The sequence below is a fragment of the Neolamprologus brichardi genome, chromosome 14, assembly GCF_056152115.1.
Source record: "Neolamprologus brichardi isolate AB-2024 chromosome 14, ASM5615211v1, whole genome shotgun sequence".
NCBI lineage: Eukaryota > Metazoa > Chordata > Actinopteri > Cichliformes > Cichlidae > Neolamprologus > Neolamprologus brichardi.
Genome location: NC_142117.1, coordinates 4,743,219 through 4,761,560, shown reverse-complemented (window position 1 = coordinate 4,761,560; position 18,342 = coordinate 4,743,219). Strand labels below are relative to the sequence as shown.

Below are 18,342 nucleotides of genomic sequence, written 5' to 3'. Positions count from 1 at the left end.
ACTTTGTTCAAAGATTATTTAAGTTATATTTGTCGATATTTAACATTATAAATAAAAATGTTCAAGCAGTACAAAATACTTTCACTCCACTTGATAGATGATCCAAAAAGTTAACTTGGATTTTAAATTTTATTTGTATTTGTACTTGTAATATTACAAATAGTAAATGATTTATCTAAACTAAGCACAGAAAGTAAGGAAATTCATGTTTGGTGGGTTATTATTTGCTACAGTGCTTCTCGTTAATAAATGTTATGCCATTGGAAAGCCTGTTTATTTCCCCTTTTACAGTTAATGGTGCCACGTTTGGAAGGAAATTGCGTTTGTAGATTTAGCAGCGGAGTTGAGGAAAACCAGTGCTGTCAAGGTTCATAGATACAGTCTAATTACGCAAATCAAATCTTTGCGTTTCAAATATTTTTAGCTTTCACTAACCACACTGCATCCACAGGAAAAGAACACACAGAAAATCCATGAATACATTTACATACGATGGTGTAAGATACAGTGCCAATCAATGTAACAAAAAAAATTATAATGATATGATAAATGATAAAAAAAAATGGCTTGCACATATCTCTCTTGCATGAAATGAAAAAATCGATTTATCTGAGCAGAACTGTGATCCATGTCTGTGCTGTGTTATATTTTTAGGGTTGGCATGGTTTGCAATGGTAAAGTGGTGGAGGCTAAGGTGATATTTTTTTTTCAAAATACCCGGTGGCACCCCTGACTGTGTCCCACATGTCTGTGAGGGAGGCCGGTACCCAAATGACACCACTTCTACAATGAACATTCTGACCTATTAGGCTACAGAGCTTGGGAGACTAATATCACAACCATGAAGAGTAAGTTAAGCAGCTATTACTCTGGCAACAAAAGAGTGCTTGTCATAAAAAAATGCTTATAAACTCTGTAAATGTTCTTAAAATGATCAGTTGTCTCTGCATGGGGAGAAAAAGCCCTTGAGGTGCTTAGATGTTGCCCCAGGTTCTTCTGTGGAACCTTAGACTATTGCAAGACATACTCATTGTTGGATGACCATGCCTATAGAATACACAGTTGTCCTCTCACTGTCAAAAAAACATGACTCAAAATTTAACCTCCATGTTTCATTCCATTTGTTTGTATTATTTGTATTTCTTCATATCAGTCTTTTCACCATGTGTGTGAAAATCAGAGGGTTGGGGTCTGGAGTGTGGGGCCTCCCTGCTGCTGCGGAGTCAGGGCGGTCTGCTTCTCCCCACCGCAGAGAAAAGGGTAACACCACCTGGGTCTGGGTGCAGTTTCCCCCTCGAGGGGCAAAGGTACCTAGACCCGGTTCTTAGAGTACGCTTGGGGAGTGTGATTGTGTGTACAGTGTCTATTTATGTCTGTCTCCATGTTGGGTGAGTGTTAAGTAATTGCATATGACAGCATGAGGGTGGGAATGGATGTTTGTATCTGTGTGTGCCTGTATGTCTGTGTCCATATGTCAGGTTGGGTATCAGACGCCACCTCTCTGGGGACATCTCAGGCCCTCCATGGTTTGGAGGCCTATCTCCCCCCACCACTTCCCCTGCCAGTGGCAGATGCCCTCAGACATCGGTGCGTTGGTGGTTCTTTGTGTCCGGGGATGGGCGTCCAGGTACACAACGGCTCACTCCTTGGTGGCTGCTTATCGGGGCCTGGAGCCTGGGGCTCGCTCGAGCCACTTCGGGGGTGGGGTGCCCTCGGCCTCGGGCTCGGTCACTCTGGCGCGGCTGGCTGCCAGCGGAGCTCACGGGCACGTCACTGCATTTTTTTTTGTCTGCTTATTTAGTTAGTTTTTGTTTTTTGCCCTTTATCCCCGTCCCTCTTCTCCGCTGTTTTTCCCCCTCTTCCTTTCTACCTTTTCTTTTCCTCATTCAAGTCTGTCCCGTATCTAGCAAGTGAAAATAAAAAAATAATAAAATAAACAATAAAAGGTGAATCAAATAGACCATTACAGCAAGGCTGGGATGGTCTATTTGGTAAAGTAAATCCGTTGGGCATCTTTCTTCGCCTTTAGACAATAATTCTGATGGCAAAAGAGCCAAACGGGACAGGCAAAAAAAAAAAAAAATCAGAGGGTTCTTTATTTATGCACAATTCTGTAAAGGTTCACACACTTTCCCAAACTGCAGAACCTAAATTCAGTTCAGAATAATCTTCTTTTCTCCTTATACTGTATCTTTTCCTTCATACTTCAACATGCAACCTTCTTCATAATGGATATGGTCGAAGTTCATTATATACTTTATACTGCGCTTATCTCTAATCCTCGTCTACCGCTGTGTAACATAACATGTTAAACTGCAAAACCAGCACTAGATAAGCATAAGAAAAAATATAAGATGTGCAAAATATTAGTTTAGACTCAAGCTGGTTTCTTGAACTGCTGTCTCCTGTTAATGTTCATACATTACACTGGTTGTGTGTGAGTTTGATCTCCTTCTTATGCTCATTTAATACTAATGCAGCCACAAAGGCAGCATAACCTCCTGAACTGAAAGGCTCGATTGTGTCTTTTGGAGAGTGAAGCATTACAACTCTTAACAACTTGGTGCGACAAATGCAAATGGTCCATGTTAATGCTAGTTTGTTTGCACAGCATCTGTGCCAAGAAAAAGAAAAAAGAAGCACAAGCCAAAAACTCTGCAACTCAGAAAAAAGGGCAGATTCTCCCAAAGATGGCATCACATGACAACCTGTCCCACTTATGTCATAAAACTTCCACCTGTCATTTCACACTACACTTCCCCTTCATCTGTAAGCGATGCTGTCATTTCCATTTGATTCAAGCTGATGCAGAGGGATATGGAAAAGAGGAAAAGACAGCAGAGAGAGGAAAAGGAGAAATGGAACCGGTCAACTAAAAGAAATTTTGGTTAAATGCATTTCAAATCTCCCGCTGTCCAAGTGACCCGGGGAGAGGGAGGGGAAGAGACGAGCTGAGTGTAAAGAACCGCAGACCAGCTGGTGACAAATCATCATAGACTGCCACAAAGAGAGAGGACAGAAAAGAGCAGTTGCATGTCTGTATAACACAGTCACCATCAACTCTTATAACAGCATAAGAACAAACAACAAAAAACCGCCACGAGTGATTAGAATGGATCATCTTCAGGCACGTCTGCATTAGCGACAGAACAAATGGTGGTGACAGCTTTCATGGCTACGAGCTTGGAGAATCTATTTTTAAAGAGCTGGAACGGAGAGGAAGGAAACGACAAGGCAAAGTAAAAAATCGGAATATAAATATAGATGTAATCCAAGTTGAGGAAATCGAAATTCAAATTGCAGCCTCAGCACACACAGTGTGCATCTATCAATTTTGGTATTAAATTTGGAATAATGATAATGGTGACAGGGGCCAATATGAACTCTGGACCTGGCACAGGACTACACTGCATCATTTATAGAGCACATAGTGAGAAGCTGCTGGCTTAGCATACAATTTCCTCTTAGCAAGGAAACTGTCAGGCCCAAAATGCGCGTTCATTGTCAGAGGAAATTTAATAGGAAGCCTATACACAAGACTGCATTTTCTTCTTCTGTACAATTATGTGATATCAATAACAAATAAAACACTTTTAACTAAAGTGCTATCAAATGAAGCACTGACAAATAAGTTGATGTTTCACCTTCATTGTGCAGAATGACATATGCATACATGTCTGTGAAGGTTCTCAGTCATCCAGGTCATCGTAGTCAAAGGAGCTTGCAAAGAAAAGCGTCTGGACTTCTTTAAGTTACTTGAAGACGTTTCACCTTCATCCGAGAAGCTTCTTCAGTTCTAAGGTCAAATGGTGGAGAGTCCCAGATATAAACCTAGTGGGAGTTTCCCCCCACAGAGGGACAAAAGGGGGTCCTTAGAACTGAAGAAGCTTCTCGGATGATAGGTGAAACGTCTTCAAGCAACTTAAAGAAGTCCAGACGCTTTTCTTTGCAAGACATATGCATACACTTTACAGCAGGTACAAGTAACAAGGATGTTTATAGGAATCAGCGATGATACAATCACTACACTCAGCCCAAGCTTTAAAACAGACATTGCACTTCATCTCTACTGCCCTAATGCCTGAAATCAGTGAGCTTAATTAAACTATAAACATCACAAGTAGTTTATAATAAAAAATAAGAAGAAGAATGACATCGGCAGTTCTTTTTGAACTGTAATTCGTTACTGCCCCATGTGAAGCTGTTTTGGACACTAACTACAGAAACTTTCAGCTGCCCCACTATGTGTTTCATCATATTATTGTGGCAAAACAAGTGACTAATAAAAGCTGAGTTAGTAATTGCTAGGTTGTTTAGCATTAACTCTACTGCTCGGGTTTATATTTGTAATTTTTCATAAGTCTATTTTTTTAAGGAAATGACTGTTAACAGTACAAAGTATGTGCATTGTAGACCAAATCAATGTCCAATCATTTTGGCTAGTTGTTTACAAAGAACCTAAAGAGGACACGCAAAGGGCTGGTGTGACAGGAGAATATCCTCGGTATAGAGAGACATGGAGAAAGCAGTAAGAAGGAGACAAATAAGATGGGAAGAAGAATACGAAAAGTGAAATTGAGAGCTCCAGTAAACAGCTAACAAATGCAAGTTCAAGGTTTGGAACTGATCTTTTATCTCCTTTATTTGAAACAGGATAATGAGAAAACAGGCCTCGCCTAGCCGGGAAACTGCTTGTCACCCAACGTCCAATTAAAAATGGCTGTAAACAGTTCATGCAGTACTTTTGTTAAACTCTTGAATTAAAGCTGAAAGTCTACGCTTCAGTCACGCTTTGATTTAAAATTCACTGTGGCGTTGTACAGAGGCAAAGTTACAAAAACTGTGTAATTGTTTAAATACTTCTGGGCCTAATCATATCAACCCAGTTCTGAGGCTGTCTGTCCAATGTGAGCATTTTTATACTTCAGACAAATATTAAACTCTAAATTCTGATAAGGTCGTTTTGTAATCTTTTGCCCGCAGCTCAGCTTTATGACCTTCATGCAGCTGCACGCATAACTGAACACAGCATAAAGGGATGTAAAGAAACACTGCCAGAGAAAGGCTTTGAGGCTTCTTTGTGTTACAGAGAAGAGCTTCTAGGCTTCACCTCTTCAGACCAAGTGGTTACTGATGAGAGTTGAAAAAAACAAACAAAAAACGTGGCCCACCAGGCTGAATTTTAAAGCCTAAATTATGCAAATGGGACTAAAAGAGGTTGCTAAGCTTCTGTTTTTACTACTATTGTTACCAAATAAGCTGGCAGGAGATCCGAGCAGTGTAACGTTTGGCTAGAGCTAAAATGTATATATGCAATACAATTACTGTACCATACTTATGTAATAGTTCAGATTAAAAAAACACAGGTGACATCTGGTAAATGGACTGGTTCTTATATAGTGCTTGTCTACTCTACTTTATACAACATGCCTCATTTACCAACGCACCTTTTTCTATGTCTGTACTTTCAATCTAACATTCACACATCAAGTTACACTTTGGAAATGCAGACTGGAGCAGGCAAAAAACAAACCTCAAACCTTCTTTTTAGTAGATTACTTGCTCTACCTTTTGACCTACAACCACCCTGAAAACAAACACATATAAGAAGGGTAAGGACTGAATCCTACAGATACAATCGATGAGTCCTTAAAACTGACACACTGACCTTGGTAAAATTGCGGTGTCCATGTGCATGCTGCAATCGTAGCTTTTTCATTTAGACTATCTGGGCTTATTTCCGACAGTAAATCTTGCATGAAACAGTTAAATTGGAGGGAAGACCATTCCCTTCTCATGTTTCTGCTGTTTTATTTATTTTAGAAATATTTCTGATGCTGCAGTTCTTGAGGCTGACTTTCTGAAGTACATTTTAAATGTTAAACAATAATTTTACCACTTCATGTTTGTTAGCTGAGCTGTCAGGAAAGCCATAATATCTTTCCACTTACACTAATGTTTGTAGGGCTAGAAAACACACACAGTAATTGATTGATTAATTGCAATCTGTGTACCACACAGTCAGAATTCTAACTGGTTTGTAAGGGATCGATTACTTATTTCACCAAATATAGTATATACACACACAAAGGCATATTGAGTGTGAGAGCAGCTAACCTGAAAGACAGGATTAGGGATGGGTATCGAAACCCGGTTCTTGTTGAGAACCGGTTCCCACTGTTTCAATTCCTTGGAATTGTTTGGCATTTTTACAAACGATTCCCTTATCGATTCCAGTCGCCCCGAATGACGTCACCACGTTGCGGAGCATCATTTACCTGACAGGAAACACGGCGCCTAAACTCAACACTCAAAAGTTTGGTTATACTTTACGAGAACGGATGACAACAGGGCAACTTGCAATACTTGCAAAGTAGATATTTCATTTAAGGGAGGAAACACTACGAATATGCAAAAGCTTTTGCTCACAAAACACACGATGACCTTAAATGAATGTCGTGTTTTTAATTCCGCTCCGGACTCGTGAATCTCAACCCAGCAGCAGCGGTAACGTTTGCACGTCCTCTCCCGTTAATGCGGCAGGTAAATAATCAACTAACAGTGCAGATTATGTTAGCGCGATCTGCCTTATTACAAAACCTGCCATTACTGTGCATTTAGGTGACCATGATGAGAGAGACAGAGTCTGGCTCAGACGCTGGCAGTTCTCGCTGCAGTCTACCGGTAGCGTCTCCTTTCAGGCCAGGACAGACGAATGTCACCGAGCAGTGACTCAGTTTGTGGTCAAAGGCTTGCAGCCGTTTGCCACAGCAGATGATTTTCAGTAAGTGAATGTGTTTAATTGTAGGCAGGGACATTACTGGATATTCTTGTGTAATTGCTACAGAATAATTTATGTTATACTTTGTTATTGCTACAGAAGAATATTTATTTTATTATTTTACATTTACAATTTTTTTTCCTGGTGACCCTGTGACACCCCATTGAAGAGCCATAGGCTGTGGATCTCTTAAGATCTCACTGTTGGGTTTGTAAGGCCATGTTACTCCTAAATGTCTGTCTTGTTCAAAGAGAAGATATAAAACAAAGTTCTGAGCTAATCAACCTTAGTGTTCTCCTTTTTAAAAAATAAGAATCGATAAGTGAATCGATAAAGAATCGAATCGTTAAACAGAATCAAAAATGGAATCGTGAAAATCTTATCAATACCTATCCCTAGACATAATCATGGAAGCCTGGCCCCTCCGTAGCTGATTACCATGACAACATGGAGTCACATCTGAAGGTGTACTAGAAGATGTGAATGCAGCATTACAGACAATCCCTACTTCGACCATCACTGAAATCAACCAGCTGATCTACACCACGGCAGCAGTGATGACAAAGACGCTTGGCTACAAGATGAACAAGGAGCAGTACCCTCCACGGAGAAAGAGACTATAGGCCAAAATCAAGGTAGCACGGAGGGAAGCCAACTATCAGAAATGCAGAAAGGTGCAATAAAGAGAAGGGTGCCTAAGAAGTACAGCAAGCTGCCCATACGTGAGGCCTTGGAAACTGCCAAGCAAAGACTCACAGCCTTGGCCAGCCGCTTGAAGAGGTACACCCGAGAGCTTGAAGGCAGGAGAATAAACCAGCTGTACTCCACTGAATCATCCAACTATCAGTAGCAGAGGAACAATATGAGAACAGCACCACCAAGGCTGAAGACAGAGCAATGTTGGAAGAGCATATGGGAGAAGGACACACACCCTGATCCTAAAGGATCCCCAGAAGGGACCAGTCCCATCCAACTACCAGCCAATAACCTGCCTCAGTACCACATGGAAGCTCCTATCAGGCATCATAGCGGCTAAGATGAGCACAGGCACATGGGTCAATAGATGAGCAGGGCACAGAAGGGAATTGGCAAGAATACTAGAGCGAAACACCAGCTCCATGAGCAGCTCCTGGTGGACAGAGCAGTCACCCGAGACTGCAAGACTAGGCTGACCAACGGGCACTGCCTGGATTGAACACAAGAAGGCCTATGACTCAATGCCCCACATATGGATCCTGGAATGCCTAGATCAACAGGACCCTAAGAGCCTTTATCAGGAACTCAATGGGGATGTGGTGGACAACACTAGAGGACAGCTTCAAGCCCCTAGCATAACTCAGCATCAAGTGTGGGATCTACCAAGGAGATGCTCTGTCCTCACTGCTGTTCTGCATAGGCCTCACCCTCATTAGTGAGATCACTGAAGAGACTGGCTACAGATACCGACTACGGATGGCAGCAATCGTCAGCAGCCTCCTCTACATTGATGACATCAAGCTGTATGTCAAGAGTGAATGAGACATTAAGTCACTGATCCACACCACCAGGACATACAGCAAGGACATTTGAATGTCATTCAGATTGGAGAACTGTAGTCAGATGGTAACAAAGAGAGGGAGGGGATCGAACTGCCAGAAGGCAACATTGCAGACATCGAGGACAGCTGCAAGTACCTGGGAATGCCACAGGCAACTGGGAACCACAAGGAGGCCACTAGAAAAGGTGCAAGGGTCAGGCAAGTCCTTAGGAGTCAGCTGAACGGTAAGAACAAGATCTGGGCCATCAACACCTCCGCCCTGCCCGTAATAACATACCCTGCTGGGATAACAACCTGGCCAAAAGAAGAGATAGAAGGCACAGACATCAAGGTGAGGAAGCTCCTGACCATGCATAGAGGGTTTCACCCCAAGTCCAGCACCCTAAGGTTGTATGCTAAGTGGAAAGAAGGAGGCTGGGGACTGGTGAGTGTCAGCACCACAGAGGTGCAAGAGGGAGAACCATTGTGGAAGGACGGGTCCCTGCACAGTATGTACAGATACAGTGGCTTGCAAAAGTATTCGGCCCCCTTGAACTTTCCCACATTTTGTCACATTACAGCCACAAACATGAATCAATTTTATTGGAATTCCACGTGAAAGACCAATGTGGGAAATTTCAAGGGGGCCGAATACTTTTGCAAGCCACTGTAGAGGAAGTGGCTGACATCCAGAAATCCTACCAGTGGCTGGACAAAGCTGGACTGAAAGACAGCACAGAGGCACTAATCATAGCAGCACAGGAACAAGCTCTGAGCACAAGATCCATAGAAGCTGGAGTCTATCACACCAGGCAAGACCCCAGGTGCAGGCTGTGTAAAGATGCCCCTGAGAAAATCCAGCACATAACAGCAGGGTGCAAGATGCTAGCAGACAGGGCATACATGGAAAGCTATAACCAAGTGGCCGGCATAAAATACAAAAACATCTGTGCCGAGTATAGCCTGGAAGTCCCGAGGTCAAAATGGGAGACACTCCCTAGGGTGGTTGAAAATCTCCGAGCTAAGATCCTGTGGGACTTCCAGATACAGATGGTGAAAATGGTGATGGCTAACCAAACGGACATAGTAGTGGTGGACAAGCAGAGGAAGACACCCACAGTGATAGATATAGCGATACAAATGACAGCAACATCAGGAAGAAGGAATGCGAGAAGCTGGAAAATACTTAGAGAAGAGCTCGAGAAGATGTGGAGGGTGAAGGTAACAGTGGTCCCAGTACTTGGTGCAGTGACCCCAAAGCTAGGTGAGTGGCTCTATCAGATCCCAGGAACAACATCCGAGATCTCTGTGCAGAAGAGAGCAGTCCTAGGAACAGCAAAGACAGTACACAGGACCCTCAAGCTCTCAGGCCTCTGGTAGAGGACCTGAGCTTGAAGGATTTACCGCCCACAGGGGTGAGAGGGGAATTTTTATAGCTTCATTTAATGTGTCCACCTGTCAAAATGAACTGTTACTCGTTTATATCTTCAGATATTATATTGACGGTATTTTAAAAAAACGCTTGCTTTATTCTGGCAGACAAAATGCATTATCCATTCCCTCTGATCCATGTTTAGTCACTGTTTAACAGATTCAGCTAAGAGCATGTTTTGTTTCGATAAATTTGCAAAGACTGCATATATCACAGCAACATTCAAGGCTTACTTTAAAATAACTTTCCCTCAAGATAAAGACATAAAATTTGTCAAAACCATTCACTTGACATTAATTAGCTAATTAAATGTCTAAACTGGAGGCAAGAACTCTAATCTGCTATAATTAGCTGTGTTCAAAAGTATGAGTTTCTTTCTTTCTGTTTACTTTCTATTGGCCACAATCCTGTTCTTTCATGAAAAATAAAGAGATGCTGGAAAGTCTAGTAATATAGTTTGATTTTCACCCATTTACTTGACGTTTTGAAGTGGTTCATGAATTGTGATTATATGTTTTATTGGTTAATGCCCTTTCAGTCAGCATTTGGCTATTTAATCTTTTGTTTAGTATGAACTTTGTGCTGAGTGTTGATATAAAAACAAAATCTCTCCATGATCATCTGGGGTAAAATTGTCCAGAAACATTTTCCTTTAAAGACACTGGTCAACTGGTCATCTCAAGAGAATCAGAACACATAAATGTGCACTAGCTAACAGTAACATGGATTTTAAATTCACAATCACCTAACCCTTAGGCAGCTGAAGAAAAAATGTACATCCAAAAAAAACAAACCTTCCTTCTTCACTTTCTTCTTTGAGAATTTCGGCAGATTGCATGTGCAAAGCAAGTTCAAATACAGGCGTGTTGGGCTAATTGTTGGTTCAAAATGATGTGAATGAAAATGTGAATGGGTCTGTCTGTGTTAGCCCTGTGATGGACTGGTGAGCTCTGTCACTAGCATCCCTGAAACCCTTTTTTAACCATATGGATAAGTGCTAAGGACAGAAAAAAGGGGCAGAGAAGATTCTGTGTCAATATAAAATGACAAAACATAAAATCCACTTTTGAAATAGTCCACTTAAAGAGCACTTCAAGGAAGAAACAGAGCTAGTGATTGCCTGCAAAGTACATCAGCCAAGAGCATGCGATGTTGCAACATTTTAGAACAGCATTTTAAAGAAGTTTGACCATTTGAACAGCAAGCTGAAGTAATTTAACAGAGCTGTAAAAGAAGAACAGCTGGTAGATACAAAAATCTTTGCAGATAAAAAAAAGGAATTATTTAAAAAAAATGAAGATGCAGGAAGGAAGAATGAAAAAGACAAAGTCACACCTATTTGTCTGCACAAAAGACAAAGAGAGTCTGTAGATATTATATGATATGACAGAGAAAAATGGTCTCACTAAAAAACCCCAGTGCAGATCCCTCTCACCTGTAAATCTTGTATCTGGTAGAAAATCCCTGCTGGAACCTCTCTCTGAACTCGGTGTACTCAGGACACCTGTGGAAAGGGCCCTTCTCTGACAGCAGCCAGTCCAGCTGCCCTCCGCTCTGCCTTGTGCTAAAACCCCATGGTGAGGAGCCAGAAGGGGACGTGGAGGAGGAGGAAGATGACGAAGATGAGGGGGACGAAAGGGATCCGTGCAGCACCTTTCCGCCATGTCCCCCGTTGCCCACCTGTTCAGCTTGGGTAGGCCACGGCAGCCATAATAACATCCACGGCAACCATAGGAGCATCAAGGATGACGCCAACCATCTAGCAAGGCAGGCGGAGCCATGGGAGCACCTCTCTCTTCTCATTGGCCAAGGAGTCGCCATGGTCCCAGTGGTGATGTACTAGGGCACCTGGGACCGGCATTTCTTCTGACAGTCACCTCCCGCTGGCCTGAATGAAACGGAGAAATGACAGCATGCTGAAACATGTTTTGTAGTTGAATTTCTGTTAATTCGTAGCTTGTTGTCATTGACAGACATTGTTGTCCATATATTGTGATTATGAAGGCAGCATAATGCCCCTCTAAGTGCTGTTTACAAAGTTAATATCAATCAAATCAGTGAGAGTGTTTTCATGTCTACTTTGAATGTTGACATGAAAGATATTCTCTGCATGTCTAAAGACACACAGAATCATTATGAATAACCATGATCAAATACTAAATGGAGGTTTGCTGTTGATCATACAGGGAAGTTCAATTATCACGAAACTGCATTTATTGAAACTGTCATTCTTCTTAAATGTGGACAAAATCCAGATTGTGTTTCCTTTGCTTCTGTATATACTTGGCCACATAAACATCTTATATCTGTCTCTTACAGCCGCGTTGACCACAAAGGCATAACATCTGTTTTCACGGCCTTAGAGCAAATCAGCATCACTCCTTTAGTCCACATGGTGGTGATAATAGATCAGAGGTTGGTGAGTAATTGCCAAAAACCTTTCATTCTTGGAGTTCAGTTTAAAAAGCAGCATGTGTGACTAACAATGTCCATAGCGACTGCAAAGCCTTATTGTCTTCCTGTCATCCACACAGATCAGGGGTCATGCTTAAACACGTGCATGTTATGCCTGCCACCATTACTATGGGTGTGAGAAGTTCCTGTTGCAAAAAAACAGAGGACTTTCTGACTACTTCAATTGAGTTTAAAGGAGTTAATACGGAGAAATTGCACCTTTTCAACATCTGGCTAGAATGCATCCCTGATTTCAATCCCTCTTTTAGGCCTCGGCCATTAGCCATTAGCTTTTTTTGCTATGAGAGCTATCCAACCCACAAAAGATGCACAAGTATTTGAGTGTGCTTAAATGTCTACACATTAATCTCACAATTAGTTTTGAAATATACATCACTAAACCTAAACACATTTGCTTTGGTGTGGAAATTATTAACTTATTTTTATAATAGCTTTACTATTTCACCACTTGCATGGTGTAAGAATGTGGTTGTTAACAGTCATGCACAGTTTTTTTTCCATATCAAAATATTTCCATTTTTATTTGTTTGTTTTTGGTTTTTGGTTTAATCCTTTGTATTTCTTGGGATTTTACTATCTTTGGTGGATGCTGAAAAAAGTGCCTAATGGAACAACTGGCACACAGTAACAAATGTTCTATTGTTTGGAGCTGTTTGACACCATAATGGGCCTCAGGAACAGTCTAGCGACTTCTTAAAGGTACAGAAACATACGGTTTCCTTTTCTGGTAAATACATCTGGAAAAGGGCATGTGAAATTTCGTGTGAGAATAAAACTTCAGGACTGGGTTCATTTCAATTCAATTCAATTTTATTTGTATAACACCAAATCACCAAAGCAGTTGCCTCAAGGTGCTTTATATTGTAAGTTAAAGAACAAGAAAGACAGCGAAAACAAAGAAAAAATTCCAACAATTAGGAAGCACTTTGGCAACAGTGAGAAGGATAAACTCCCTTATAACAGGAAGAAACCTCCAGCAGAACCGGGCTCAGGGAGGGACAGCCCTCTGCTGCAATCGGTTGGGGTGAGGGAAGGAAGACAAGACAGTGGCATGCTGTGGAGGAGAGTCAGAGGTTAACAGTGACTAATGATCCTGCCTGCTGCAGAATGTATTTACCTAACTCCTTGAAATCAATGTTTAAACTTTTCATCATTAACAGTCATTAGTGCACATGGTCAAACTTCAGGACATTAATTTTCAGACCTTCTGTCCTCAGTAATAGTAACCCACATAGCAAAACTGGTACCCACACACACAATGTGTTTACACGTGACCCGCAAACAATAACGGCCCTTTGGTGGACCAGATCTGGTTTCCTAGTGGTGGCCCACACATGTGCCAGCACAAGGCCAGTTGCAGACACACTGCTGGCCCAGAACAGTTTCAGCTCTGGCCTCAGATGTCAGCCTAATGTGTACCTGAATCAAACCATGTAATAACAACATGTGCAAGAACATAATAGCGCATAAGGAACAAGACAAAGCTCTGTTCAGACAATGGACTGATTCTTATACAGCCCTTTATCTGTTCTCCCAGTTTAATCAACGTGCTCTATACAACATTCACACACCTTCTCTAAACTGAGTGCTTCCTAACTACATTTATACTCTCGACATGCAGACTGAGGAAGCCAGGGATCGAACCACGACTCTTCGGATCAGTAGGTGATCTGCTCTACCGCCTCAGCTACAGCCACCCAGTGGGAAACATGAGTAAACCCTCACTAGGTTTTGGATAAAGTGTACACTCACAAACCTGTCAAACCTGCATTTGAAACATTGGCTACCACAGCAGTATAGTATGACAACATGGCATTTGGGTCTTCTAACTAAAACAGAAAAATAGGAACATAAATAGTGCCATCATTGCCAGACCTGGCACACATCTCGTTGACATACACCCTTCCATGACACCAGTGACAGCTTGATGCCATATTCCAGGGTAGACCTGTGAGCTATGAGCCTGGGTCACATAAACCAATCCACAATCGGGCCAGATAGGGCATGCCATCACATAAACAGTGCCATCTACGCCAGGCCCATATCTGGATGACACACCTCTTACCATGCCAGAAGTCAGCCAGCAGTGCCAGCTTGACACCCAACACGTTCTCACTCCCAAAGCGTAACATTTTACGCTAGGTGACAAATCGTCAACATATTACGTTTTTGGCTACCCACCATGTTCCTGAATGACGACCTCGGAAAAATGAGGAAATATGAGAACCATGTGGACTCAATCTACACATGTTCGCTCTTTTTCGTCAAATCGCTTAGAAACACGCTATTTAACATCATTAAAGTCCTGGTTAAGATCAGGAAAAAGGTTATGGTTAGGGCTAGGGATAAGGTTAGGTTTAGGGCTGGAATACAGGGCTGGAACGTCTATTACCGCGGGAGCGTCATTGCACTGGATTTCAGCCATAACCCGCCACGTACCATAAGAACGCCGAAGGTCTCCTTTCGCGTTCCTCAGGAACGCCGCGGGACGTGACAAAACATCGGCATGTTACGCCTCGGGAGTGAGAACGGGCTGCAACACCAGATCCGGCCCAGACCTGTCTGCTATGTGGGAATGTATGACTGCAGATTCACTTTGGGGGACACGTGTTTGCAGCACTAACAGGCTTATGGTCACCTAAACCAACTGTGGGAATCGTTTAATCTCATTCAAGTCTGTTAACCTTCATCTTGTTTTGTCATGTGGTTTTATAACATAGATCATCCTGTAATTGTGGATAATGTTTTAACTCACTTGTATGTTTTCAACCTTTGGTCCCTACGACTGTAGGAGGTTCGGCTCTTCCACAGATACACTACAACACTACAGCTCTTTCCTCTGCTGCTCACAATCTGGGTGCTCAAGAACTCCGTGTTTCTTTTCATGTGTTCTGTACTTGTGCTTTCGATTTGGCTCCACCACTCAGAGTGAGATTTAAAACTTATCCCTGGCTTAATGAATCTGTTAGGGCTGTCAGGAAAGAGAGGAGAGGCGAACACAGCTGGAGGAAAGCTCCAAGTGTCATTAGAAATTAGCCTGCTCTTTTTCTTTGTGCATGCTTAGTTTAAGTCAAATTATTATACCATATCTTTTCATTTCTATGCGGATGATTTAAAACTGTATTTACCTGGAAATCACTTTTCCATATGAAGGGTCAAAAAGTGCATTTTCATTTTTTTGACTTCCCACTGTTAGTTGAGCGATTAAACGATACCCTGTGCTTTTAAACTCTTTTTATGAACCTTGGAATAATCTTTGACACAAATTTGAGGTGGTGCAGGCATCTGACAAGAATGCCTCCTGGTTGAGGTGTTCTAGGCATGTGCCACCTGGAGGAGGCCCAGGGCAGACCCAGGACACGCTCTCAGCTGGTCCCGGTGTTACCCCGGTGGCTAGGCAGATGGAGGTCTGGGCTTCACTGCTTAGGCTGCCCCCCGTGACCAGCCCCAGATAAGCAAAAGAAGACGCATCAACAATTTGAAATGTTACCACTTTAAAAACAATTGTTGTCTAGAGCAGCTTCTTTGAGCTCAGAACAATCTCGACACTAAAATCCTTTTTAAAACCTTCTGATCTGGAAAGTGTTGAGCATGCCTTTGGTACAAAAATAAATTGCTGGTATGACACCAAGGGCACAAAAACTCTGCATCCACAGGAATAAGGATTATCCCCAGGAAGTCCTTATTGGACTGCATATTATTTCGATTTACTGCCATGATTCAGTGTTACTGCAAAAAGGAGTGTGACATTTATGCAGTGAGGTGGAAAGAAAAGGTGTGGAGAAAGCCTGGTCGTTAAGAGCATTTGGATTCAGCAGAAAAAACACATTTCCTGAGCTTGATATGAAATTTAGGATCCTCAGCATATTATACAAGTGCAATATCATGGATGCTGTATGTAAGATATTAACCCTTTAAAACCGGTCAGAGCGGCACGCTCTGTTTTGCGTAACTATTTTTAAATCCCGGTAGCTCTGCAACCACGTGAGCTAGTGCAATCATTTTTTTTGCATATGAAACCGGAGGAGTTGTACTTACATCTTATGCCATCAGCTTGTCCTCGGTCACAGTTTCCTTCCACATATAGCTTTGCAAAAACTGCATAAAAAGCACTTGCAGCAACAAAAACATAATATTCCAGAAACACGCTTTGCCGATCCGATCAGCTGTTCATAACACTTCCTACGTTGGACTAGACGTCAGCACAAACTATCGCATGTCCACCATGACCTGCCCGAAACCGGAAGTGACGTCATTTTCGCTGAAATGTAGGGTTTTTTTTACCATCAGGGCCTCATGAGCCTATACTGGTGTTTTTAAAAGTTATCTTTGACTTTATGACTTTCTGTGTGGTTTCTGGGATGCTTAGGACTCATATTGCACTGCTGGAAATAGTTTATTTTGATGCATATGCTGCTTTTTTGCAAATTTGCACTATAATATTTATTTTCGTTTTTCCTGCAGTGTATAAAAATTGGTGTATTTCAAAAATAAAACTATGAAGACACTTAAAATAAATTTCCTGTGGTGGGAAACTATTTTGTGCAACTTTTTTGTATTTACAGTTTTGAGGGATAAGCCTCTTAAATTTCTCTAACTAGAAATATATGTTAAAAAAACAAAAACGATTTTCAATTTTTTTGTACTTTATTGCACTTTTTTGCAATTTATGTAATTACTATGCACTTAATGCAGACATATTATTCAAATCTTGGCTATAATGGTTGTATTGATGTATAGCAACTTGAAATGCTCCCAAAAATGGCTCCACAGCATGTAAACATATAATATAAGCTCTGGCGGACTTGGTTCTATGGTAGGTCTTAAAGGGTTAAATGTGAATGATATCAGCTACAAGTCAAAATCAGGTAAAGATGTGTTTAATCCCAAAGTAAAACAAACCGTTGCACTGATCACAAGATGTAAGCAGCAAGGAAGAAATAATACAATTTTGTATTTGTACAGTTTCTTCAAGAGATTGATTTTTTCTTCTTTTGACTTGTTGAACATTGGTCTAAATGCTAGTGAAGGCTAAAGCCTCTCACTTGCGTGCTATCGCCTGTGCATTTAGCCATTCGTTTATATACTTTATGAATTATACAGAGCCACACAATGAATCTGACCCAGGAGAGCTAGGCGCTCTGCAAAAGCAGCTTTTGTAATGGTGCTAATGTGATTTTAGCTGAAATCTTCCTTTCAGCGTACTGTAGGTTTACTGAACTGTAGACAGTATTTATTACAAGCCAAAAGACACCGCTCACAAGCTTTGAATAATTTCTGAATGAAACATTTTGAAAAAAGCATCATTGCTGTCATCCAAGCACTTGATATTTGAAATGTAAAACCACCGATTGGTTTCATAACACAGCTAATGTACAAATAAAAGCCTTGAAAATGGAAACATGGGCTTCTAAAATGAAATGGATCTCTGCTACGTGACTCTGTGACCTTATTTTATAGTAACTTTTTGAAGGACTGAAAGCTAGCAATGCATCTGATGGGGATAGTCCCATGACAGTGGCATGCCTGACTGCTTTCAGTTTCTTCATGATTTGTGTGTTTGGACAAGCATGTCATCACCTGCCTCCGTACAGAATCGTGGGCATTAGCAGTGTAGGCCACACTGCAGTTCAAGTGTGATTTCCCAGCATCCAACACCAAACAGCTCTTTCTAATGTGGCTTTCATTTATTCAGTCCAGGAGAAGGCAGAGTGCTTTGACACTGTCTTTAAGGTGACACTTCGAAAAGACTTCACAGTGCCCTTCAAAAGAGTCGCGGTTTGCTCTTCATTTCGGCGGTAATGACTAGCAGGACCGCCGGGTGGAGTCTTTAGGGACAAATCAGCATTTCAGAACGGATATGTAAAGCAGCGGAGGAGGTGCTTTAAGTGGATTGGGATCTCAAGTATTCCCTGTTTATCTCGCAAACAAATTAGAGAATTAATTTCACGTAGATAAATGCAGGCTTAGACATGAAAAAACAATACTCAGGGTACTGCATTTTTAATTTTCACCCACTGCACCAGGAGATTACTGCAGTTTGAAAAGGCAATTAGCAAAGTCATCTGTCAAACGAATGTATTTATGCAACTAAAAGCAGGATGAAAACTTGATGAATAGGATAGTCTGCTTATGCTG

At 41.6% G+C, this 18,342-nt stretch overlaps 1 protein-coding gene and 1 pseudogene across 1 annotated transcript in view; one reads left to right on the top strand and one right to left on the bottom strand.

Annotated features, from left to right (window-relative positions):
* brinp2 (BMP/retinoic acid inducible neural specific 2) overlaps positions 1–18,342 on the bottom strand; it is a 302,755-nt gene that overhangs the window by 172,418 nt on the left and 111,995 nt on the right. Inside the window, exon 2 of the mRNA XM_087850672.1 lies at positions 11,165–11,617. Coding sequence (XP_087706798.1) covers positions 11,165–11,550 — 386 coding nt within the window. The 5' untranslated portion in view covers positions 11,551–11,617. The remainder of the gene's footprint in view (positions 1–11,164; positions 11,618–18,342) is intronic.
* LOC148098750 (uncharacterized) lies at positions 7,446–9,733 on the top strand (annotated as a pseudogene).